This window comes from Mus pahari, chromosome 7, assembly GCF_900095145.1.
Source record: "Mus pahari chromosome 7, PAHARI_EIJ_v1.1, whole genome shotgun sequence".
Taxonomy (NCBI): domain Eukaryota; kingdom Metazoa; phylum Chordata; class Mammalia; order Rodentia; family Muridae; genus Mus; species Mus pahari.
The window spans coordinates 15135515-15162129 of NC_034596.1; the positions used below are offsets into that span (position 1 = coordinate 15135515).

Below are 26615 nucleotides of genomic sequence, written 5' to 3' on the forward strand. Positions count from 1 at the left end.
GGGGCCGAGTGTTGGCGACCTCACCTGTGTCTTTTGCGTCTGGAGCTATGGACCAGCAGGTAAGTGAACAGTCTCAGAACCACTCTGTTGATTACACCCTTCTGTTTGCTGACCCCTCCCTGGGAAGGGCGGGACAAACCCGCTCTTCATATTCTTCTCTGACCTCCTGAGTCTAGTTGGTCCTCCCCGGGAGAGTCGTCCCTAACCAGCAGCTGGACACAGGCTCACCGAGTTGGACGAGGTAGTAGACGGTCAACAACAGTTGTGTCTCCTCAGATATGGGCTGCATGGTGGAGGCACCGTGTTGCTCATAGGCCCTGGCAAGCGACTGGGAGTTCTGGTAGCAGGTGTACAGCAGGGGGCTGACGACCACATCATTCAGGTTTCCACAGAGGTAGGGAAAGTTGCCATGGCCTAGAGGAGAAGATGACACATTCAGCAACTGGTCTTGTGCTCCTCTTTGGTGAGGTACCACTGTAGCTCCCCTGAGCATAAGCACCAGGGGAGCTCTTAGGTCTTTCCGAGGCTCCTTTTCTGAGAAATCTCAGACCTGCTACAGTCCCTGCTGTGTATACCTATTTTTCCCTCCTAGAACCTAGGACAAAATGTCATCTGTCATGTCTAGCCAGAGGCAGGGTATTTACTTGTTCATGCCGCCCAATCCCTTTATTTTGCAGCTGAGCAAGTTCAAGCCCAAATTAAAGAAGCTTGCCCAGAACCAAATGCCAGTGGCCTTGAAACAGCTGGCATGTGTGTCACAGTGAGGACTGTTAACCAGACTCCGTGTCCCACCACCAAGCCTTACACCCTCCCAAGGATCTTAATCTAGCAGAGTTAACAAAACAGGTCGGTGTCTAGACCCAAAGACCTAGAAAGAGAACAGCCTTGAGGAATGCTGGAATGGATGTTAGAATCCTCCTGATGCTCTTAGGGTACACCTGCCCAAGCAGGTGTCTGACACCTTCTTTGTCATCACTGGCTGCATGACCTTAGGCAAGAACTTGACCTTCTCGAAGCCTTTGCACAATGGGGAGATGTTAAATGGTCAGTCGTGATGAGAATGAATATCTCTCTTTGATTCTCACTATGGGACTCCATGAGCCACTTCCTGAGAAAAACTTTCTCATACTCAAAGTGTGACAGATTTGCTAAGACACGTGCTGGCCCCACCCACATCTCCAAGTTTCAGAATTTAGGTATGTTCTGTCTCTGGGGCAAGCCTGTGAATCCGACTTTCTGTTCAGTCCCCTCTAACGCTGAGGTGTGGGATCAACTGGACGGCACAAATATACCAGCTTACAAGCAGCAATGTGGCTACCTTAGGAAAGGGATGCCACGCTTGTCATGCAAGGGGCTGCTGGAAGCCCCCCCCTGAGAACCGGATGAAAGCTAAGTTACAGAGCTGCTGGCCGGGCCGGGAAGCCTAGGTGGGGATCAGGGAAGGGGGCGCGCTCGAGCAAAGCAGAGGCTCTGCACTGAGTTTGCTCAGTGTGAGATGTGGGTCTGTGTGGCTCCCTTCATGAGCCATCCTGCCCAGCACAGGTGCTGGGGTCCACCTCTGAGTCCTGCAGCCTGTCTCAGTTCTACGGCCTCGGCCTCTCTCACCCACAGAACAGCATGAAAGACCATGATGGAAGGTGAGCCTCAGGGCCCCATGGAAGGCCAAGGCACTGAAGGTCAGAATTGTACTCTCCTTTCTGAATATTGTGTCGTATTTTTGTTCCTGAGGTTGGGGGTGCTGGTTTCTTTTAGGAAAGAAGGCTATAACATGAGCAGCTTCTGTTTCTGACATTTTCCTGTTTACACCTCTTTTCCTAGAAACAAGATGCCAAACGTACAACTAAGGAAGCAGACGTGTGGTCCTGTCCACCCCAGCGGGCTCAGGAACTGCTTGCTGAATCTGCACACCGCTCCCTGTTACAAAATCTCTAGCTCCAAAAGGATTTCTTCAGTTGAGCTACAATGCTACCTCCGTGTAACTACACTAGCCACCACACAGAAGAGATCAAATCCTATCTTCTCTAATGCTTCTAGAACAGTGACCATGTCTGAATGCTGCTGCACAATCCAAAATGACTGGTAGCTTTGGGTGACAATGGAACCAAGCCACGGGGTTGCTTTGTCCATCTCCCGAGTCCTCGGCAGTAGCTGGGCGAGTGCAACAGGGGTTCAGTGAAACAGAGAGAATGAAGGAAAGGACAGCAGATGAGCGAGCAGCAAGTGTCCTGGGTAGTGTCACTATGCCCCTGCTGGGACGAACTGTGTCATTGGGTCTCCTTCATTTGATCATTGCCCTGGATAGCGTTCAGACTGGCTCAGGAAGATGCCTTTGGACTCGGACCGAGAGGCGGTCACAGTTTTGTGTGGGAGTCCTTGCACGCTTCCCTACCTCTACCGCTGGGTGCACACCTGTACTTGCCTTTAAATATCACTGGCTTGGCCTTGCATATTTTCAGCAAGTTGTCTGGAACAGACACTGGTTCACCGGAGGCCACCACCGGGAAGGTGACTGAAGCTGGTCCCACCAAGCCAGCCTGGGGCACACAAGGTATGCTGGTACCTTCTAGGAACACAGCAAGCAGATTAGTAAGACATAGCCAAGGAAGCATCTGTCCCCAGCCCACCCAACATCCACCCGCCCGCAAAACTGCTGCCTCCATACTCATAAACCTGTGGGCTCATTCATCCCCACCTTCCCCGCCAATAAACACTGTCCACACCATCAGCTGAGGAGCTGCTTGGAGACCTTGCTAGATCAGGGGCTAATACAGAAGTGTCACAGGAGTCTAGACCTTAGGAAGCAGCAGGAACATGAGAAGAAGCCCTTCTGCTATGCCAGGGTCCGGCTGCCCAGAACCCCCTCATTCATCTCCCTGCCCACATATGCACACATGCTGCTAGCAGGCCACCACCACTGGTACCCAACTTTAGGATTTGGACAAGGCCTTAGCCACTTACCGTGCTTGGCTCTGTTGCTGCCACCCTGAATGAAGCCACCATCCGTGGTTGATTTAGACTCTGGGGACCACCCTTTGTGCCGTTTTTTGGGAGGCCCAGAGTTTGGCAAGATACCTAGACAATAGTTAAGAGCATGGGTTAGGCCACCATTGGAAACTGGCATCAATAAAAACCTTTCCTGATTTGGAGTGCCCATCTGTTTTGTTTACAAAGGTAGGGCTCAAATCCAGGACCTTGTTGTACATGCTAGGCAGATGTTCTAACACTGAGCTATAATCCTTAACCCTTGGTAATTTTTAAAACCACAGCCTTACAATGGATTTTAAGCTCTAGTCAAGTCTCTAGGCAAAAGGAAACACCCTGTCGATGTTTATAAATTAATGTTTCACTCCACAGTTGCGTTTAGGATGCATCTCTCTAAGATGCATTTTTTTTAAAGATTTATTTATTTATTATATGTAAGTACACTGTAGCTGTCTTCAGACACTCCAGAAGAGGGCGTCAGATCTCCTTACAGATGGTTGTGAGCCACCATGTGGTTGCTGGGATTTGAACTCACGACCTTCAAAAGAGCAGTCGGCGCTCTTAACCGCTGAGCCATCTCTCCAGCCCAGATGCATTTTTTTAAAAATGGCCAAAATAATAATAAAATCTACTGAGAAAGTGGTCTAATCAGAAGTAGAGAGAATACAAGCTAAGAAACGCTCAGTCAAGGGTTTGGGCTCAATAAACTGCAGCCACCAGCATCAACCTCCTATTACCCAAACGTCCAGCACTCAGTGCACCAACACAGTTTTGCCACTTGAGGGCAGTGCTGATCCACCTGCACACCCCCTTCCTGCCCTCCAACCCCACCGACACCCCCATCCAACCTGGACAGCTAATGTCACATGTTAAAAAGCAAGACCAGAGATTGGACCCACCGTTGCATGTGAGTTTCTGCCCACTCTAATGGCAGCATGCTCGTGACTTAAATCTATTTGTAAACTATTCAAAGTACCAAGAACAGGCCACCATATTTTCTTGAAAATCCAGACACAAATTTTCTCATCTCTAGAGCCCCTTGTCTCTACCCTGCTGCACTTTAAATTCCTCTGGACACTTTTAAAACCACCTAGCCAAGGGCGGCGGTGCATGCCTTTAATCCCAGCACCCAGAAGACAGGCAGATTTCTGTTGAGTTCAAGGCTAGCCTGGTCTACATTGTAAGTTCCAGGCCAGCTAGGGCTACATGGTGAGACTCTGCCTTTAAAAACAAGACAAACAAACAAAAACCTGTCTGTCCGAGCACAAATCTATTCCAAGGAACTCATGAAGCTCAGCATGTGGGGAGCAAGTCATTCTGATACCTGGAGCTCCCGGGTGATGTGAACCCAGGCTGAGGCTAACAGCTCCTTCAGTGGAAGCAGAGTATACAGAGACCTGGAGGATGCTCATCCAAGCTGTCTCTGCTAGGCTCTCCTTAGAGCTACCACAGGGGGCCTCTGAGGTGACAGTAAGAGTGCACATGCTGTCACTAGTGCCCGGGTTTTACTGAAGCCTGTGGCAGTTTGAGATTGACTGCTGTAGAGTCCCTCCAAAGGGACCTCAAATACAACCTCCTCACCAGACAGACCAAAGCAGAAGAAAATAAAGAGAAACAAAGTAGCGCGGGGTTACAAGGCATGCAGTACTTTCCCTACAGCGCCCTTTCAAGCCAGCAGGCTCCTTTGCCTCCGAGATAGGGCTCTACCTCTGCACCTGGTGTTCACCTCGCACAACACTAGCCCCAGAAACAGAGGGAGAGCTCCTCGGAGAGGACCGCTGGCTCCTCTAGGAAGTGGCTCTGAACTACTAGAGGGCAGGGCTGGAGCTGCGGAGTCTCTTCCTCCTCCAGAAGGTCAACCGGAAATGCCTCTGCTGGGACTCTTCACCAGTAAGTACTCTCAAAACATCAGATGCCAACATATCTGGTAGAGGGGACCCCGTTTGGCATTTCTGAGGAGGAAGTTCAGGACTTTTAGCTTCTGGTCCTCTGCAACTTGAGAGCCCGACCCTCCTCTGAGACAAGGCTCCTAGTTCATATCCTCCACCGGGGGCAGCATTTCACTGAGAGCAGCGAGTGTCAGTCCTACAATGTCCCTTCCCCCCAAGGACAGAAGGCATGGTAGCTCTGATATATATGCCTGTGCTCAAGTCTCTGACTTAGTCCCTCTCTCTGTCAGGCTCACCAGAGCCGTGTGCTGGGACTCCAAGGTACTTTGAAAAGTCAAAGGTTACAGTAGGTTGCTGGGACTCCAAGAATTCTTTTATGGGAGAGGAGACTGTGGCCCTGAGCTGAGCTCTAAAGACCATCTAACAGAGGTGGGCTAGGCACTGAAAGATGGGACAGAGTGTGGACATCATGTTGAGCCACCAAGGCCATAAACAGATGAAGGCGGAGAATGGGGTTCAACGGGCTGATCCCTGAAGATCTTTAAGGCTCCAGCAGTCCAGAGTTGAAAGATCTCCATTCCCCACACAACTCCACAAAGTAGGCTGGAGAAGTTCAAGTCCAATCCTGAAGGAGCCTCTGTAGGCCACTGCCCGAAGCCAAGGTCCGGGCCCAGGCTGAGCAGAGCTGGAGCACTGTTGTCTTAGGTGTGAGTTGTATGACACCAGGACTAAGTTGTATGACATCTAGCTAAGCTCGGGGGAAAGCCATGGATGCCGAGGGACCTCCTGTCCTGATGACCAAGGGCCGGCCTTCGTTTCTGCCGCTGCTGCATCAGCACCTGGAGGAGAAACAGCCCCTGGAGGAGGAAGGTGGGAGTCTTCAGGGTAGGGTGGGGAGTGATAAAGGCTCCAGGAATGTGGAAGCTAGTCAAGACTGAAGAGTCTAGGATCCAGGGGTGCGGGGGGGGGGGGAGGCAGGAGGATTGCATCTACAGCTTTTGACCAGAGAAGCCTCCAGGCACAACAGAATTATATTCCAACCCAGGGTGTTTCTCTGGATCTCAGTCTCTTCCTCGGTGGTAAAAATAAAACTCAGGCACCACACTTTACCCATGAGCTGCAACCCCACTCCTAGGATGGACGTTTTCTAAGGGTCCTTCCAGTGTAGTGTCTCAGACCCTAAGCGCCAGCTCAGCCATGTTCACAGGGTCAGGGGAGGAGGGAGGGACAAAGCAAGAAGAGAAGGGGTGCAGAGAAGACTTGCTGTCAGAAAGCTTGAAAGCAGAGAAGTCTTGTCCCTAGGAACGTGTCCTTAGGAACAGCGATGGTGGGAGAGCACTGGACTGGAGTCTGAAGACAGTCCCCAGGTCTCTTTGCCCACTTCCTCCCACAGGTCTCTGGCACTCATTTATCTCCTCCCCCAGGTATTAACCAGGCAGACAAGCTTCCGTGGCGGGCTGATGCTGACAACCATCACCAGTATCATTCAATGATCTCCCAGATGTACAGTGATTCCATGCAGCCTCTAGAGAGCCTCTTACTGTTCTCAGGGTGGTCCTGCGGCTTACAAGACAGAGCTGGGCCCTGAGCTCACTCTTATCTGTTCTGACATCAACACTCCCAATCCTCCTGACACCTACTTCAGAAGAGGTCACCTGCCATCAGCACAGAGCCCTCACTGCCCCTCAGCACACGTGATGCCTCCCACAGCACTGGCTCAGGCAGAGACCGAAGGACATGTAACACTTTTCCTGATGCTCACTAATGCAACATTAGACTCTGGAGACTCCATGCCTCCAGTCCCATAGCTCCCATGCCCTCTCTGGCCCAGGCCTCAAGAAAAGAAGGGCCCCAGCACCCCCAGAGTCAGCAGCACTACCTAAGGCTGAGGGGCGCGGCAGGGCAGACAGACTGCTCTTCACCAGCTGTGGGTGCTTGGGGGAGTCCTTGCCATTGAAGACAGCCAGACCTGTTGCCATGGTCACTGAGGGGTGATCAGAGGCCGGTCCTGAAAGCAGAAAGGATGGAAAGGGGGTCAGACCACAGGCTGCACTGGAGAGAAATATACTAGCTCTGTGCTGGTGAGTCCCATCAGGAAAGTAGGGATCCTCACATAGTGATTCTGCCACATGAACACACCACACACACACACACACACACACACACACACACACACGGATACATACATGCATCCATGCATGCACATTTGCTTACACACTAAAAAAACCCACATACACATGCACATGTGCATAGAGAAACACATGCATACTTGTGTGCACATTCTTTCCCATATGGACATACATGTTCACATAGGAATGCAAACACACTTCCAACTTCACAAACATACACACATGCACAGGTATGCATATAGGAACATATGCCTGTTCTCCTGTTTACACATTCAAGTGCACAGAGACATACTTAATAAACACACAAATATACAAGGAACCAATATACACCAATGCATGTATGCACACTTAGAAATACATACATGTTCCTGCTCACATATGAACATGTGAGCAGACAGACACATACAAGCATGAGCATACAGATGTCATGAACCTTTGCTTTCACCCCAGTGGGTCTAGTGTGGCTAAAGGAAGGACCTGGGTACATGTGTGGCCAGGCTTCCTAACGCCGCACATCCCCACATCTGAGATGGATGCTTGTTTGCTTCTTAGCTTCCTCTACTTCTGGAGTTCAGTTTATATCAAAATACAGCCACGTTCATGTCTTCCCTTGCTGGTTGGTGGTGGCACATGCCTTTAATCCCAGCACTTGGAAGGCAGAGATAGGCAGATTGCTGAGTTTGAAACCAGACTGGTCTACAGAGTGAGTTCCAGGATAGACAGGATTATACAGAAAAACTGTCTCAAAAACAAAAGAAAACAAAAAATAAATCAGGGAAGACTGGCAGGTGGGTTACTGACTGCATCTGAGCTACTTAGAGAGCTCAGGTTCCCTAAGTCTTGGGAATAATTCTGGGGACAACCATGGATTCTGTCATAAGGAGGCTTCCACTGGTTGGAATAGTCTGGAATGCTTTTAAGTAGAAGAAACATGTAGGGGCAGTGCCCTGTGACAGTTAGAATGTGGTTCTGGGACTGACTACCTTGTGTCCAAACCACAGTCCCACTGCTTATGAGCTGTGTGACCTGAGACACTACTAACTGATCCTCTCCAAATTTCTGTGTTCCCTCCATAGAATGGGGTTCAGGGTAGCAACTGGCAGAGCTGCTGTGTGAAGGACCCAGGTGGATAAACATCCAGGACATGGAACAGAGCTGGCAGGGAACAAGTACCATTGGGGGATGCTGACGCTATAACCTCATTTAGCTCACTCTGTGAGCTAGATGGGGAAGGACCCCCAGGTTTACACAGGGGAAGGAGTTAAGTTCCCAGAGTTAAGTGAATTGTACAGCCACTCAGCATGGATGGTGGCGCTGGCCTCTACGCCAGGTACTTAGGCACAAAAATAGCAGGTTCCCCAGTCCACAGTGAAAAGGGGAGTGAAGGGCCTGGACACTGGAGGAAGAGGTCACAGGTCAGCCGTGGAAGGGAGCCTAGAGCCTCGGGAGGACAGCATGTTCCAGCCACAGTGACAGATGGGTGCTAGAGCAGAGCCCAGGACACCGGCCCTGCTCCCTGGGCAATATACCACACCGACTTTCTGGGTAGGAGGAATGAAAACCACCAGTGGCCTTTGACTCCTCAGAAAGGCCGACATCTCTAGGCAACAGCACTCATGCTTACTTACGGGACATCTTCTGTGTGATGGTCAGGGCCACATGTGCGGAACAGAAACACCTGATGTGCAAACTTGCCTCCCCTCCGACCCCCCCATCCCTGTGAGGTCCTGGGCAAGCCTCAGCCTCCATGAGCCTCCATTTTCCAAACATGCCACTGTTCACAGGGCATGGTGAGTCTTAGTGAGGTGCACACACAGAATAGGCATACCCATCATGGAATAAATGACCGGATCTAACCGCAGACCCTGCTAGAAACCCACTTGAAATGTTGGCTTGGTGCTTGTCATCCAGTGAACTGAGTATGCAGCTGTTCTCTTGATATGGGATCCCACCCCTGGGGAATCACATCCCTTATCAAACAGGAAGCAGGCAAGTCTTCCCATGAAAGCCAACATGTACACCTTACTAAAACTTACAGATTCAAAGTGACACAGAACAGCAACATACAAAGTGAAACTTAACAAACTCAAGATGACATAGAATGAGACAACACGCAACGTTGTCTTTCTTTATTTTGAAGGATGCTGACACCAGGGTGTGGCTTTAGCACCTGGGTCACCACTCTGAGGTCTCACCTGCCTGTTGAGCTCCCACTGGGACACTGGGGTTTGTCCCAGGAACAGGCTCAGTGGGGAAGGCAGCCAGGGACCCCGAGCTCTCCAGCGGTGGGAAGAGAGAACTGGAGCAGGTGTTGGTGGAGTTCTGCCGTCCTCTGAACTCTAAGGGAAACAAGAAGCACGTGTGAAATCTAATTGGCTCTTCTCCAATGGCTGCAGAATGACTTCCTGGAGCGGAACTGTCTATAGGAGAGAGGGGCACAAGAGTACTTATAAAGGATGCTGGTGCCACGCTAGTCGCTGTTTCTGTGTGTTGCAGGGCAGAAGTGCCATGTTCCCTGCCTAAGGGCCGCGGCTCTATCCACAGGGAGAATAAAGTGTCCAGGGGGAGGAGCAAGTAATACAACTTAGGAAACCGAGCTATCTCGGCTCTGTGCTTAACATCCTAGGAGACAGAGTAACGCCTCAGGGCACAGGCTAGGCAGCACCTCCCTCCACCCCTACACATCTTCTTTCATAAACCCTGCCCCTCCCCCACCCCAGCAACAGCTCTGACCTGTGAGCAAGCTAGAGAACTGGACCCAGGGGGAAGAGCAGCTTCATCCACGGAGCCTGGGAGCTGCCTGATACATAGCGGGAACTTGCTAAGCAGTCACAGAATAAAGCAAAGGACGAAGAGAAAACGAGAGGTGGGGGAGAAGGAGAGGAAAAGAGGAACAGCCCGCACACATGCAGCCACTCACACCCGGGACCTCTTCCTTCCACTCAAAGAACTTGTGTGGAAGATTCCAGGAGGTTCAGAAAAGTAGGGGGTAAAGGACAGCTCCCCCGACTACTTCCGGGAAGTTCCTTCTTGGGCACGCTCCACCACCCAGGGCAGGACGATGCCCTTGCTCTTCCTCAGCTGACACAGAGGATAGGGATACAAGCGAGGCTGAGTGAGGGTGCAGCCTTTCCTGGTGAAGCCGAGCTCACCCCTGAGGACTAGCACCCCAGCGCTGTCTCTTTGGTCACAGGGTTCAGGGATGCAGAGGGTGATGGAGTGGCATTGTTCAAGCTCAGCATTCTCCATCTCCTCCCTGTGACACCTTGAGAATAGGAGTCTCTTGCTGGGGGCTGTCTTACATACTGTGGGGTGTTTATCAGTATTGGAAGTGCCTGTAGCCGCCTCTAGTCTTTATGATCAGGAGCATCCCCAGGCAGTGATAAATGTCCCCTGGGAACAAGATCCACTGTCCCTTTTTGGTGGGTATTAGCCTCCAAAAAGAGGCTCAGTACCAGGTGGCCCTCTGCTACTGTTTACCCAGCCCAGTGAATCTGTCGCCTAAGTTGTCCAAGTACCATCCCCAAGGGGCATCTATCTTCAGTGCCATGTTGGCCTCCTGCTACCGTCTGTACCACTGTACAGAGATTCCACCCCCTCCTGGCCTCACAATGCCCACTGGGAATGCATACCCAGCTCCCTCCCCCTCCGACCCTCCGGATTCCAGCCCCTCCCTCACCGGAGCCTTTCCAGCAAATCAAAGGTCCTTTGGTCAGTGTCCCTTGTGCATTCCGGACCAGATAATACTTGAGGTGCTTCTGTTTCTTGGGCTGTGTGGTCAGCTTCAGGTTGATGTGGTTGGAGAACTCAGTGAAATAGCAGAAGCCTTTCTTTCCACAGCCAACGCAGTTCCCAGAGAAACCTGGGCAGGAAGAAGCATGCCATGAGCCTCTCTGTCTCCCTTTCAACTCCCCTCCAGTCTCCTCCTCAAACAACTTGAACCCCAGACCATCACCCAGAGAGTGCTGTAGGCAGAGGACCTGTCCTGGTAATCAATCAGACCAGGGAGTCAAGACACCCTTGACTCAACAGGACCGAAGAGACTGGGCCACAGAAGTGAGTCTGGGCAAGCATGAGAGATTTCACCCTCTTGGGGGCATACTGAAAATTCCACACATGTGAATGGATGAAGAAAATGTAGTCTACACACACAATGGAATTTTATTCAGCCACAGTGAAGAACACAATTTTATCATCTGAAGGGGGGTGAAAAATGAATGAAACTGGAGGGCATCATGTTAAGTGAAATAAGCCAGACTCTAAAAGACAAACACGCACATCTCTCAGATGCTTAATCTTTATTTTAAACATATATGTATATGTATGTGTATGTGGGTGGCTATATATATAGATATATGTATATATCTATATATATCTTTAAAAGAGGGAGAAAAAAGAATAAGAGGATAATGGGGGAAGAAAGACAATATATATTTTTTCCCTGATATGCTGAATCAGATTTTTTTTTGGGGGGGGGGGTCCGAGACAGGGTTTCTCTGTATAGTCCTGGCTGTCCTGGAACTCACTTTGTAGACCAGGCTGGCCTCGAACTCAGAAATCTGCCTGCCTCTGCCTCCTGAGTGCTAGGATTAAAGGCGTGCGCTACCACGCCCAGCTTGGTTTTTTGTTTGTTTGTTTGTTTTAGGGTATCTTTATATGTGTGAAATACATGATACATACTGATATACATAATATATATTGCTTTAGATTTATAATAAAGGTGTAACATTGAAAGGAGAAAGAGAACCAGGAAGGGTAGCTATATGTGAATATGAACAAAATGCAATGATATATATGCATGAAAATGTCACAATACAACCCATTATTTTATATGCTAAGAAATACCAAATGCATGGTGGGGACCCTGGGAGTGAGATCCAAAGTTCATCAGCCAGCAGAGTAGAGACATTGCCATAGCGATGTCAGGCCAGGCAATCTTTCTACTGTGATAGACAGGCTCTTCTGTCAGCCTGCAGCCCTAGACAGGCCATCCAGGTAGTGACAAGAAACCTCCTTGTACAAGCTACAGACAGGCAGAGCATGTGTTTAAAAGGATCTCTCCAAAGCACAGAGCCATTCCAACAGAGCCAGCCACAGGCATTGGTTAATACAAGACTCATATATGATAATTCTGCCTCTCCATTTAAGCACCGCTCCTGTGTAAGCCTGTGACAACCTTGCCCTGTCAATAGCCAGTTTGGTTCCTGTAAGTCCAAGGTCCCGGGTCAAGGGAGGCCCTGGCCTGGGGCAGAACCAGATTTACTTACTTTATCATGCTCTCTGCTTGTTGGTCTCCAGAGGTCATTTTGCGTGAGGCCATAAAAGCCACATGTCCCTACATAAGCACTGCTCTTAAACAGACTGTCCCTGGGGACTCTGGCTAATATTCAAAAGAACTCTAGTAAGTGAGATGAAAAGTGAAAACCATTGCCCAAGAGAAGACTCCATATTGCACAAAAATCTCCAGTTGGCATATCATGAGCAGTTTAATAGTCTATAAAAGGCCTTAGAGACAAGGGAAAACCCCAGCCTATCAGGGATCAATACTGGATGAATTGACCATAGAAATCCCACTCATGCTGTACCAGTGTGGACAGGTAGCAGCTCACAGGCACAATGCTGTGGGGGACTTGGAAGAGGCTAGTGTGCACACAGGGCCAGGCACAATGTGCCATTCGCTGTCAAGTGCGCAGGGCACTCGGCTTAACTGACTCATTGCCAGTCACTATGGACGACAGAACGTTCTTGTGAAATCCTTCGTATCAGACACACAAGAGAGGCATGTAACCTCAACCGAAGGATGAAGTCCAGGTCCACAGGCACCCAAGGCTGTGGACTCCCCCATCCATCGCTAGCTTCATCTTCTCACTAAGACAAGGTGCCTCTTAACTCATGCACTCTAACTGCCCCTACCCTGCCCAGCCTCAGTCTCTTCCACAAACCCCCAACACATGCCCAGCCATTCCTCAGTGCTCAGCTCCTTGGCTCAGAGGGAATGGGCACTTTCCCAGACACGCACACTCATCTCGCTCGAGTCCTGGAATCTGCTCAGCATCAGGGAAAGGCATATCTTGTCCCTCACAGCTCTCTCCCAAAGGGCCATGCTGGGGTGACTGCGCACATGCTGAGTTGTAAGCGGGTGTGTGCTGACTGCGAGCACCATGTGACATTATCAAGAAGGTCGGAAAGAGGGGCATAACTAACCAACTAATTAATAATAATTAACCCTTCTATTTACCTACTGGCTTCCAACCTAGAAACCTTGAGACACACACAGCCTGACTGACCCTTAAGAGTACAACCTTGAGAAACATCCAGGGATCGGAAAGATACTGAACAAGACACAGGAACTACAAGGTCAAGGACACTCTTCAGTGACTGGCTAGCCAGGCTACAAGCCATGTGCATGGGGGCCTCATGGTGTCAGCAAGCATGCCCAGCAGGAAGCAACTGGAGCCAGCTGCAGCAGCTCCTGATGGCTCAGAGGTGAGAGCAAGCTTCTGGTCCCGTTGCACAGTGGACAGTTGGGTGCCAGCAAGCAGACTGCTTCCAGTTGGGGACAAAGCTTTTCTGAGGGATAAGCAAAGAAGCCAGGGCGAGAACATAGGACCCAGCCTTGAGGAAAGGAAGGGCTCAAACCACCAGATGAGCAGATGATGTCATCCAAAGAGTCAGGAAATTCCTTGAAGGGCGGTGAACACTTTCAAGAAAGAGTACAACACGGAGCCCTTCCTTTTGGGAATTGACCCTGGGACTTGGAAGTTTATAAAGACCTCATCAGAAAGTGAGGTATCTGAACATAAGTCTCAGACTCCTGCTGGGCACAGATCCTAGAAATGAAGGGACTATGCAGTTACTACATGATCTATACAAATAGCCCTCTCCTAACCCCAGCACCCCAGGATCTTTCCACAGAGCTCATTTGGCAACCAGAGGGCTAGCCATTACAGGACCATATCCCTGAATGGATGCTGTACCTGCAGGCTGCCTTGTGAAGCATGCCCTCCTATGGGGAGGGCACCACCCACCCATGCAGCAAGCATGCAGGAATACAGATGCCAGTAGGACTCAGGCTTGAGTCCTGACTTAAATATACCAGGTTTCCTCACATCTCTGAGCTTCCGTTTTATCGTCTGCAAATATGACCAGAGCTAATATTTATTGTACAGCCACGGTGTGTTAAGCTGGGTGTGTGAACCACTTTATGCTATCAAGGTCCACCCCGCACGTTGAATCTCATGAAACCTGTAAGTCAGTCAATCCATAATGTCTCCAGTTTACAGGTGAGGGGAATCAAGGCACAGAGAAGTGACTTCCCCGTGGCCTAGAGTGGGCCCAGCTTTGATGTATGCCATCTCTTCTATAAAACCACCTACAAGAACACTACAAGGGTTAAGGTGTCCCCTGGATATATAACAGGTCCCAGACTTAGAGCCTGGAGTCCTCTCTCCTTCCCCTTGAACTAAATGGGAAAGAGGAGAGTGCAGGTGGTAAGAGGTAAGAAGTGGCCCTGCCTGGGTTTCCATTGCTCAGTCACAGAAGAGAGAAGGAAGGCGGAGACAAAGCTGCCATTTCCTCCCAGACTGAAGTGATTCTTCCTAGAAGCCCCCACAGTGGCTTCCTTTGGACTTGGTGGGTGGCATCTAAGCACATGGCTTTATGGCCATTGGAGAGGGTGAGCTTGTTTCCGGGATTATGTCCTTTGCAGAAAGGGGAGTCTTCGTCATCCAACCCTCATGAACAGGCTGGATTCCCACTGATGCACACAGTCGAAAGAAGACCTCCAAGCTAGCCCAGTGAGAGGCATGAGTGGCCACAGTGAGTGGTCACAAACATCCATGTTCGTGGGTATGAGCACACTCTGAGAGCAAAGAAGGGAGAGACTGATTCAGTTTCCCCTTGAAGTGAGCCCTAGCCCAGTTTCATGCAGAAACACTCGACTTGTGTGGAAGATGTACGCAAAGCTGAGTCAGACTGACCCCGGGTGAGACAGGGGTCAGGGCAGGGTGCTGGGGCACAGTGTGGAGAGCCTGAAACTTCAGTAAGAACATCAGTTACATTGAGTCCTATACTAACCCCAAACTCATTCTCTGCTTCTGTTTCTTTTCTGATAAAAATCAGTTGTATGTGTAAGCCCCAAGAGAACATTTTAAAACATAATAATTGCCTTACTTTTAGAAGATTTATTTATTATTTTTGTTTATGTGTGTGTGTGTGTGTGTGAGAGAGAGAGAGAGAGAGAGAGAGAGAGAGAGAGAGAGAGAGAGAGAGAGTATGTAATTGTGTGAGGGAATGCCCATATGTGTGAAGGAACTCACACAGACCATAAGAAGATAATTGATTCTCCTAGACCTGGAGCAGATACTAGGAACTGAACTGAAAACTCTGGAAAAGCAGCAAGCCCTCCTAACCCCTCAGGCACCCCTGCAGCCCCTAATTGCCTTATTCATAACACCACCAATATTTCTTAAAAGTATAAACTGGAAGGGAAAATGAAGGAGAAGGGTCACATAATTTTAAGACAGGAGCCAAGGAGGTGCCTCACGTGGGGGAGCATCTGCTTGCTTTGCATTGGGTTTCAGACCCCATACGGCATAAAATTGAGTATAAGTAGAACAAGGCCATATGTCTCAAAATATAAACACATATTAACAATTCAAAAAGAGAAAAAATTAAATCAAAAAAATGCTTTTAGAAAACATTGGGTCTTGAATTTAATAAATCAACTTTTAAAAAAGAGTATATGATAAAATCAGAACTCACTGAGTAGTTAATAATATTTATGAAGGCCTTAGTTTTTTTACATAGGATAATAGCACTGGCTTCCCAGAAAAAAAAAAAAATGTCCTTGTCCTTTAGAGACAGATACACACGGCAATAGTTTCAGATGAAGTACATAGGGGGTGGGATTTGCTTCCAGGTAACCCTGGTGGAGAGAAGAGCGGGGAGTTGCGAGGCGCAGGGCCAGCTGCCCCCAACACTGAAACTACCGAAGACAAAGGACATGGAGGCCTCCTGGGCTCTTTTCCATGTTGAAGGTCAAAGGTGGCTTCCCAGCATCTGTCCTGCAGGACCCAGTGAAGGGCCAGCTTCACCCGTCTCGAGTGGCCACACCATGGGTGGCAAGAGGCCCTTTCCCCTCTGCGAGTCACCCTGTGCTTCCTGTGCGTCACACATAAACGCTAGATGACAGTGTCTCTGCCTCGCCTGTCTCTGCGGCTTCCTCGGGGTAGCCCCAGACGCGTGTCTCCAATGGGTAGGATTTACTATGTGAGTGCCATTGCGGCCACTGGAGCTGCTTCTTCCCAATTAGAAAATTTCTTTACTCATTTTTCAGGGCCCATCTTGAAACCAGCTACCTCTAAAGCACCTTCTCCATCACCAACAGTCCGTGCTTACACCCTAGTGACCTTCTAGGGCATGACGCCCGCAAGGTTGGGTATAAGATTTGTTGGCATGGCTACTTGCTATGGACCTATGGATCCCAATGGACTCCCAGTTTTTTTCTGCTTGCATCTCCCTATCAAACCAGAAGCTCCCAATGGAAGGGTTGAGTTCCCAGGTATACCGAGACACCAGGCTTCATTTGACCTCACATATTCAACAAATGTGTGAATATTTTGCCTACTAACTAAACTATAGACTCATTTTCACCTAAGAAATAAGCATGCCACAAAGACGGACGTTGGCTTCTCTGATGGGTAAGGTATTGGTTAACTTAGATTAACTACTGACAACAACAACAGCAGCAAAATCTCAGGATCACACCTAGAATGTTAATCTTTCAATTTTCTCAGGCGAAATCCCTCGACAGCTTTAAAGCTGCTAAAACAATATTCCTAAGAAGGCTTTGCCTCCTCCAAGATGATCCACAGACCCTGTTGTATGGATCAGTAAGCAGGGCTGAGCCTGGTTACTGCAGGAGCTGTGGGGACCACCTTGTTCTGGACAGCCACCCGGGGTTAATAGCAGGAAACCAAAACAGTGTTAAGTGTCCAAGCTGAGAGCATAAAGTTATGTTCAAAGGAGAGAGCACAGGCTATTTCCAGCCAGCCCTTGTTCTTCATTCCGGATGGCTTTTTGCCAGCAATTAACAAAGTTCCTTCCTGGCCACTCCAGCCACTGGGGAGGAGCCAGACTATTAGGGGCTGGAGGAGAAGGAGCTGGAAGATTCCTGTCTCCGAGCCTCAAGAGGCAGAACCTCCCTGATTTACTGCCCCAGTAATTCCCTTATAGTCACAAAGGGTGGAATTCAGACAAGATTCCCCCCTTGTCCCACCTCATTCCACCCCACCCCACCAGTAGATCAAAAGCCAGCTGCGTGAAGCACCGCCATAATACGAGGACTACATGCACCAGTGAGCAAGCTCTATATACCCAGTGAGTGAGCGAGCTCCTGGAGAGACACAGAGATTCCCTCAGACACACACACACACACACACACACACACACACACACCAAGCTATGCTGTTCCTTCCTGGGAGCATTCATCTGCCTTGTTTGAGAGTTTACACATTGCAACCCACCCCAGACTGGAAGCAGTAACTATTCATTCTTTTCTCCCCAATTCCTCCTCTCTCCTCCCTCCATCCCACTAGCCTTCCCATATTGTGGATTTCCCCCCACCTGGTTTGGGGCCATAAGAAGAAGCACAAGACTGGATGTTTAAAGGACTGAATCACATGGAGAACATGGAGGAGGTTGTAAGGGGTCTCAATCCATATAACTTTGTCCCAGGAATTGTCTCTCCTACCATGAGGAGACCCCATGTGAAACTGGACCACTGCCAAGTCCCCCATTACCCAGCTCTCCAAAGAGACGAATGGGCAAATCCAAAGTCACTAGACAAGACAAACCACCCAAGGCCAGAACATATATTCAAAGCCCTCTCTACTGCGTGGGTGAAGGGGGCATAGGGAGCTATGGGGAAGTCTGTGGGTAAACAGTAAACAGAGATCTCTGGGCTCTCGGTCCTACTGCCTCTTCCGTGATACTGCACATGAAGGGAGCAAGGTACACAGCAAGAACATAATAATGTCATCTGAGCAACAGGTTGGCCTGGTCTCCTCATCGCAATGAGTCAGTGCAGGACCTTAGTGGGCCAGTGACTATTTGAAAGCCTATAGACAGGTTCCCCAGGGCAGGAGGGAAAGCTGCAACCCCCAACTGAACCTTGACCACAGCAAAAGACTGAGGGGCACAGTGAGTAAGGGAAGAACTTGGAGCTGAAAAGACTTGAACTTGGGCTCCTGGTGTCTTCTTCACTCATGACTTAGGGCAAGTTCATGAACAAGTCTAAGCTCGCCTACAGAACTGTGGCAGACTCCACCTCTCCAGGGGGCGCTGTAAAGCAAAGCAGAAGGTGGCTAGAGAGCCTGGCAATCATTCAGATGTGACCACCCAGTGGCAGGGACAAACAGGCATGCACACTGGCACACATAGCCTCATTCCCCTGCCTGCTAACTGCTGAAACTCTCTGGAACAGGATGTTTAAGCCCTTTCTGGTCCAGACAGGCAAAGGTAGGTTTGAACGACAAACTATGAAAAAAAAAAAATAATACTAAGTGGTAGGCTTTCTGGAGGGAAGCAGACAGTCATTTCAAAAAAAAAAAATTATGTGTGTTGTCAAATACATACGTGTGTGGGAATCCTAGTGGCCAACCTCAGCTGTCATCCCTGAAGAACTGCTCAGCTTGTTTTTGTTTTTGTTTTTTGTTTTTGTTTTTGTTTTTGTTTTTGTTTTTGTTTTTGTTTTTTGAGATATCCTTGGGTTTGATAATTCAGCTGTACTGGCTACCCGGTACGCCCCAAGGATCTATCTGTCTGGAGTTATTGAAAGCATAACCATCAGACCTGGCATTTTACACAGCTGTTAAAGAGCTAACTTGGGGCAAACTATCTCCAAAGTCCAAGCCAGTAATATTTTTAAATAATTCCCATTTTTCTTCCATTCCATAAAGAAATGTACCAAAAGAGAAAAAAATCATGTATAGAATACAGAAGTACCCCTTATCACGAGCAGCTGAGGCCTCCCTTCCCCTGCCCCATTACATGAAGACGTAGTCACAAATAAAAGAAAGAACTCACCGAGCAGGGCATTGTGGCCATTGTCATCAGGCAAGAACCTCTTGTCCACTGCACACACCAGGAGGTGGTCCGGCAGGCTGGGAGACTTAGCACCCACCAGGAGGAAGCCTGCAGGGACTTCAATGGGCTCATTGGAAATGGAGACGAGACGAAGGTCCTTCCCAGCCTGACAGAAGCCTAGAAGGGGTAGACAGGGCTCACACACTGTCCTGAGATTTCCGGAAACCAAGGGCCTAGGGGCAGAAGGAACACCTAAGACCCTTGTCTCTTCGAAGTTAGGGTTTGATGCTAAATTACCTCTGAGAAGTTAGGGATTGATGCTAAATTACCTCTGAGAAGTTAGGGTTTGATGCTAAATTACCTCTGAGACGAGACAAAACCATCAGAAAGTGAAAGTTGTCTCATCTTTCACATACTATATTTTATTGGGCTGCAGAATGGGTTCACTCAGGGGAAGGGCCAGAACAGAGCCTCCTCGGCTTCCCCAGTGGGAGCTTGGGGTGCACAGCAGAAGTCTCTCCACACCTTTTGGATGTTGTATTTACAAAACTTTTAAATGTATTTCCTACGAGGAAAAATAAGTTCTCAAAAGTCTCCAAGGACGGATAGAGAAGAGGGAATGGTTGGGGTTTCTCGGGTTCTCTCCTGAGCCTTGCTCTAGATGAGGGTGAGCTAACTGCACAGGCTTCCTGCAGTTAACCACCAGAGAGACGTGAGACCCTTCCCCATCCTGGGAGCTAACTCAGGGCCCTTTCAGCCTTCACAAACTTCTCTTCCTTCGGCTGCTCCAGGCGGTCTGCACTGGTCCCTCATCAGACTTTCTCTCAGCCCAACAAGCAGTCCACCTTTAGGGCAGCTGGAGAATATGGGCTAAGGCGGTCAGGGTCTACCGCAGGGATGCAGAAATCCAGTGAAAGCCACTTTAGAGACCGCCCTTCTCACCCTTTCCCTCTGGGGACACTAGATGACCCTGTTAACAGCTGTACTGACTTCTTTGTCTCAGTAACATCAGCTGGCACTCTGGGTCAGGGTCAGGGATAGGGTCAAGGTCAGGCCTCAGAGTGCAGAGGGCATGACAGCTACCCTGATCGTTTTCCAGTCCCACTCTGTCACCGCTCCCAGGCCATGCCTGAGTGCCCTGTTCATTCACCTGCAGGTCCAGGGCAACATGCATCTCACCCCACAAGCCTTTGCACCACTGCTTCCTCTGCAGTTTCTGAGCTTCCCCACCCATGGAAGTCTCCTGGCTAACTCATACAGATCATCTAAAACCCAGAGGAAGGACCCTCTCGTCCAGGGAGCTTCTCTGAAGCTCTCTGCCTACATCTGGAGTTTTCCTCAGTCCCCATGCTGCCAAGCTTACCATTCACACAGAGGGTATAAAGCATCTGTCTCCCCAGATATAGCCCCCAAGTTCTCATCTTTAACCTCTGAACTTCTGGAATAAGGGTTCAATATGTCAACTGCTGTTTATTCTCATAGTGATGGGCAACCCTTGGTTTTCGGAGTAGTGGGGTCTAGAATGTGAACCTGCAGGCCTTTCTGGGTATAGAGCATAAGCTTTCACCACTGTACTGAGATGCTACCATACCCAGCATGCCTTGCCTATGTTCCTCATCAGCAAAACAGCAGTAGTACTGCTGCCTGCCCAAATTCAAAATAATGCAAATATGTTAGCTTCACAGCCATGAACTGAAAAGACACAAAAGGTCATTCCTATCCCATTTCAAATCAAATACCCTGCAAGGTCAACCTGAGTAAGGAAAGTATGTTCTGACTTCCAAATAACAGACCCAAAACAATGACTATTGGAGCCCATGCCATTCCTACAGTTGAGGCTGTCTACAGCGGCCGAGCAGCTGGGGCCGACCCTCATCCTCCTATATAGGAACATGAGCCCAGCTCACATCTCTGGGGACGAGGAGGGCTATGACCCAGCTGCCAATCCTGAGCAGAGGTGCAGTGTCTTACCATCCGTGGTGCAGCAGCCCTCAGGAGGAGGGGGCAGCTGGTAGGCATTTGGGGGACTGCTGGGTTCTAACCCTCCTTCTCCATCTTCTTCTTCTTCCTCATTGTCTGCTCGGCTGCCGCCTAGATGTGGAAGACAGCGGGGATGGTTTGTAAGGAAGCTGCTGTGGGGCTTTAAAAGCCTGCTTTCCCTCTACCTTCAGCTACAAGCTCAATAAAGACCCAGGGCCTGGGGAACTGGTCATGCAAGGGAAAGGAGGCTTGCACTGCTCTAAGAAGCACTCAGTAGAGCCTTGCTGCTCTGTAACTCAGTGGTCCTTAGGAAGTTGGGCATCCTGATCTTCTGTACCAAGAGGAAAAGCCAAGGCTGTCTCAGGGAGGATGACTCCCCACGGAGCACACAGACTCAAGCTCAAGTTCACTTCTCCTCTAGCCACCACAGCTGCACACCCCTGCCCGGGTGCAAGGGAGTTGCTATGGATACGGAAGCTTGCTAAATACTTCAACACCACATAGTAGGCATTCTGAAAACATTCATATACGATGTTCATCACAATGTAACATGTAACCTGTGTCACAAGTAAGGAACCTAGGACTAACAGAGAGTCGCTGAGCCACAGCTGCTCAAGGACCTGTGGCTGAGCCTGTGGGTCTACAGGTGTCCCTAGTGTTCTTGAAAACACAAGTAGCATGCACTGCCTCAACATTGCATAAGGGGGCTGCTGAGCTATCTATCCACTAGTGTTCATCCAAAGAGTGCATATATTCATTGCTGGAAATGCAAACCTACACACAGGGGAGGGTGGCTTCTAGAACACTGGGCCAAACATGCTGCTGTTTCAAGAAAGGAGGAACAGCAAATGTGAAACTGGTGGGGAGAGTCCTGGCCTTGAGCATCACTTCTCGATATGGTGAGCTTAGGGCAGCCCCCCGACTCCTGTCTTCCCTTACTGATCCAGCATCTAGCAAGATTCTCAGTGCAAGGGTCACGCTGAACAAAGAGCAGCTCACTGTTCCGAGCGAGTGTCAGCCTTTCCCACAGTTGGGGAAAGCAGGAGGTTCACAAAAATGAACTTTTCCAAGGCTGCTGACATTTAGTCCTTCCAGTGTCTTTTCTCATAGTGTCTTAGGTAAAAATACTTCTCAGTGTTATCTTTAAATTTCAATTACCAACCAGCACATAGATTAGCCTGTGGGAAAGGTCCTTACGAGCACCCTTAGATTTGTCTGCCTCCTCTCTTTTTTGTTCCCCGGTCTCTTAACTCCTGGCTTGTTTTATGTCTCCTACTGTTCTCATACTTGGCTCTAACAGCCTCCCTCCCTCCAAAGGTTTTAGGTTAACAACAAAATTATGTGTAATGGAAAAGTCTAGACCACAGCTCTGGGAAGTCACAGTTCAGTTCTTAGTTTGTTGTTGCTGGTTGTGGCCATGGGACACTCAACTTACCTCTCTGTGCAAAGCACATTGGGGAGCCCTAAGGCCATTGTGAGTTACAATATTCTAGAACAGCCTGCGGGCCACAACTCCCGCAGGGGCTGTATATCAGTACAACAGTATAACAGTAGCAAAATCAGTTATGAAGTAGCAACGGAAATAATTTTACGGTTGCAGGTCACCACAACATGAGCAGCTGTACTAAAGGGTCACAGCATTGGGAAGATGGAGAACCACTGTGCTAGAAAAGGTGGCACCTTAGAATAATATCAAGTTTTGTGCCTATAACTGTACAAGCTACTGGGGACATAACGTGACTGGGGCCAAGACCTTGAGAAGGAAATAACAGCTCTCTATCCTTCCTGGTGCCCTGGACCTTGTGGGTGCAGAACACACAAAGACCAAGTGGTAGGAAAACTGTGGGAGATTGCACAAGACAAGCAGGCTGGGAGGAGTGAGCCCAGCTGCCTCATCTCCTCGGCATTTCCCTGTGCTTAAAGTAGGCACAGGTTAGCCCCTGCACCCAGTCTCTGATTCCCAGCAGACTCCAGGCACCAGCATCCAGCATCCAGCTTGACGGTCCAGCATCCAGCATGACGGTAGATGGAACAGGTCCCCTGGGACTCTGATCTAGCTCTGCACAGACCCAGAGTGACACAGACTCTAGGCTTGGAGTGGAAAGTCACACAAGATCCCCAAGAACCAAAAGCGAACACCCCCCAAAGTCAGAGGCAAGGATGAGCCACAGAGAAGGGGCTGGGCGTTATTCTGCTAAGCCCAGTGAACAGACATTCCAACACACTTAGAAAGAAACAAGAGACGAGGGTCTTAAGCCTCAGAGAGCCAAAGGGCTCAAACTGTAGGCAGGATTAAAGGTCAAAGGTCTGTCTGCGGCAGACTTTCCGGACTTTGATGGGCTTTTCAGGCAGCACAGGCCTGGAGCAGACATGTTTACGGGGGTCTCCTGGCAGGGTGAGAGCCTTAAAGTGATCTTAGACAAAACCATCAGGACTTAGTGCAGTAATAATAAAACACAAAGCTAAGGACCCCATAGAGCCCTGACCACAGGCACATAAGGCCATTTACTCGGGTGTTTATGCTCAATCTCTTCTCCTGTCATGAGGTGCTCATCATTCTGAGCAGGTGGGATTATAGGAATTGACCTGCATTCCATCCAAATAGTAAATTTGTGATGCCTAGAGCTGATGCAGTTATCTGTCTTCTTGGGCTTTCTCTTGAAAAGTCAGCATTGTGTAAAAGGATTTTCCCCTAGAGGGGGTAGTAGGTAAGAGCCCTAATTCAAAGAACAAAGCTATAATAAGGCCCCTGCTAAATGACCCCCCACAAATACATAAAATGTTACCAGATCCCCGGGTGTTTAGTGTCCCGGCACCTTGGTCATAAGCATCATCAACAACAGTATTGTCTGAGGAAGGCCAGCCATCAGATAAGAGACCCTGACAAGAGACAGACAGACAAAACAAGATGGGGCCAAAAAAAAAAAAAAAAAAAAAAGCCTGTCTGCTCCGAAGTTTATGATGCAGAAGATATGGCCCAAGCTTAGTGTTTGGTTTATGGTAGCATCTGACAAACCCAAAGGTCGCCATCTTCCACAGAATTTTCAGGCTGACTTTTGCAACTGGATAAACAAGATCCCAAGGGATGGTTCCCAGACTATTCAACTGCGGAGAAAGGAGAAGCGCAGAGGGGCTGGGTCAAGTCATCACCCGCACTCAAAGGCTCAGCCATCCCACTGACATCTGGCAAGGAGCTTGGGACACTCAGCACCCGAGCAATCAAATTCATAAGCCTCAACACTTTCCCAGGGAGCTGGGATGAAACTCAGAGGCAGAGCATTAATTAATTAAGTAGGAACTCCTGGGTTCTAGCAGAGTCAGGGTGCTGGCCGGGAGGTGTCCCTGGAAAATACCACACTCTGGGGGGGGGGGCAGTTCGGCCACCTAGGGAGATCTTCAGCTTCAAAGAAGGTGACTGGTAGCCCCCCACGGGCTTTCTGCTGCTCTCTGTTCCCCTGTGAGCAGCTGTGCACTGACTCTCCAGACTGACAGCCAGCGCTGACCAGCTAGCCATTCTGCGACCCCTCAGAATCTCCAAGTCACCTTGGGCCTCGGCAATAGCAGGTGAACTGACTGTAGACTTTCGGGTACTGTTCGGGTATTCTAAATTATCACCAGCATGACTGCTGCTCTCAATTTGACACAAGCAAGACTTGTCAACACCGTAAGTAGTTAAGGAGGTCCCTGGAAATTGTATTTCACAGTAGCCTTTCATCTGATCAAAAATGGGATCAATTAAATAATATCCAAGGACTTCTCTATGCCCTGTGAAGTCAGACACTTCCTATGCCAGAAAACATCAGGACTCTCTTAATGACTATCAGAGAATTCCGGGTTGTCCTGACAGCACTGGTCACAAGCTACTTTCCTTTAGACTTAGACCCTGGTTGGGGTCTTAGGTCTTTATCTGTGCCATTTGCAAGGAGGCTCCGTTTGCCCTCTCAGAAAAAGAAGAGATTTCAGGCATCCATCAGCGCAGAGTTGCTTCGAGACAGGCAAGCCACACACGGTGCCCTAAAGCTCAACACAGTATAAACCTGACAGACATTTTTCTTTCTTTTTTTAATGATCTTTTTTCCACTTTAAAACCGTGACCTTTTCTACTTCAAAAACTACTTACATTTCTGTGTAATTTCAAGCAAAGAGCATGAACTTACAAATAAATAAATAATTCTAGACTTGTGGCTGTTTCATCCTGTGGATTGCTTCGGGCTTACTTACGTGGCATGAAAACACTCAGTTTACCTTCCAGATAAGAGGAATTCTCAAGCCCTCCACATACTTACAGGTCATTTATTAATTTAAGTCTTGGTACATGTAAAATTCATTAAGGTTTACTATTAATTTCTTTTAAGCTTTTGTGAGGCTCTTGCGCCTGTTACCACACAGAGACATAACCTCTAAATGATTTTTACAAAGATAAGAATCGCATGAATCGCAGGAGGAAAAGAAAGGAAATACAGAGCTAAGGGTCAGACGTATTAAAATCCCTTACCAACAAACCATCTCATCAGATAAAAATAATGCTTTCAGGGGAGCCCAGCATACAGTGTTCTCCCTGTCTCTTATGAGTCCAAGGTTTTTCTTCTTTGTATTTTTTGGCCTGAAACTTACCTTGAAACAAATTTAAAAAAAAAAAAAAAATCTGTGTGCAACTTTCATTCTTTTTCACTAGACTTCTGAATAGGGCCGTCGTTAACAGTAGCTGCACATAATAAACACTGCACACACACCGACATAAGAAATGCGTGATTCTTACCTTCTAACGATGACAGCTGCTGCTCAGCCTCCAGATACAGTTGCGAGAAGATGGGTCGGGGCACCAGGGTGTTGGAGCGTAAGGAAGCCTCAATGGAGTTGTGGAGGACCTCCTCAAACCGTGTGCTCTTTAGCTGGCCAGCATAGGAATTGCCCATCTCCGGAGCACGAAGAAGACAGAGTCTTCTGGTTAAAATGACATTTCAGTTCTGCCTAGAGGGGCTGACTCCTCACAAAACCCGACAAAGAGGCAAGCAGCAGCAGCAGCAGTAGTGTGAGGGAACGGCTTGCAGCCTGTGCTCAGCCCCAGACAGGAGAGGGCGGCTCTCGGCAGCTCCTGCCAGGCAATTACAGGAAGTTATATAAGTAACAACCCCCACTGAGTCCACACTCACAGAGCCCACTGCCTCTTAGCGTATCCCACAAAGAAGCATTTAGGCTTTCCTGATTTCCCCAGAGATAGGATCCTGCCTCCAAGGGTCCCCAGGCAAATGAGATTAACTTTTGCCAGAAATGGCTACTCATATGTGTGACGTGAGAGCATGAGCCCAGGTTTTAGGATTAGGATTTAGGAGATATGCATGTGCATGCACACACACACACACCACACACCACACACATACACACACACACACACACACACACACACACACACACCTAAAGGCAGGATCTCTGCTGTTTCTGGTAAAAGGCTGGCTATTAAAATTCTCCTTTTAAAGTCCAAAGGGTTCTCAACCTGTGGATCACAACCCCTTTAAGGTCCAAGGATTGCCTAAGACCATCAGGAAAA

At 49.0% G+C, this 26615-nt stretch overlaps 1 protein-coding gene across 1 annotated transcript in view; it reads right to left on the bottom strand.

Moving 5' to 3' along the window:
• The window catches only part of Greb1 (growth regulating estrogen receptor binding 1), a 69096-nt gene extending 43029 nt beyond the window's left edge, over positions 1-26067 (bottom strand). The window contains exons 1-9 of the mRNA XM_029541192.1: positions 25827-26067; positions 21059-21178; positions 19088-19264; positions 10680-10862; positions 9196-9339; positions 6751-6879; positions 2959-3072; positions 2420-2563; positions 229-414 (exon numbers count right to left, since the gene is read on the bottom strand). Coding sequence (XP_029397052.1) covers positions 229-414; positions 2420-2563; positions 2959-3072; positions 6751-6879; positions 9196-9339; positions 10680-10862; positions 19088-19264; positions 21059-21178; positions 25827-25983 — 1354 coding nt within the window. The 5' untranslated portion in view covers positions 25984-26067. The remainder of the gene's footprint in view (positions 1-228; positions 415-2419; positions 2564-2958; positions 3073-6750; positions 6880-9195; positions 9340-10679; positions 10863-19087; positions 19265-21058; positions 21179-25826) is intronic.
• Between the last annotated feature and the right edge of the window lie 548 nt (positions 26068-26615).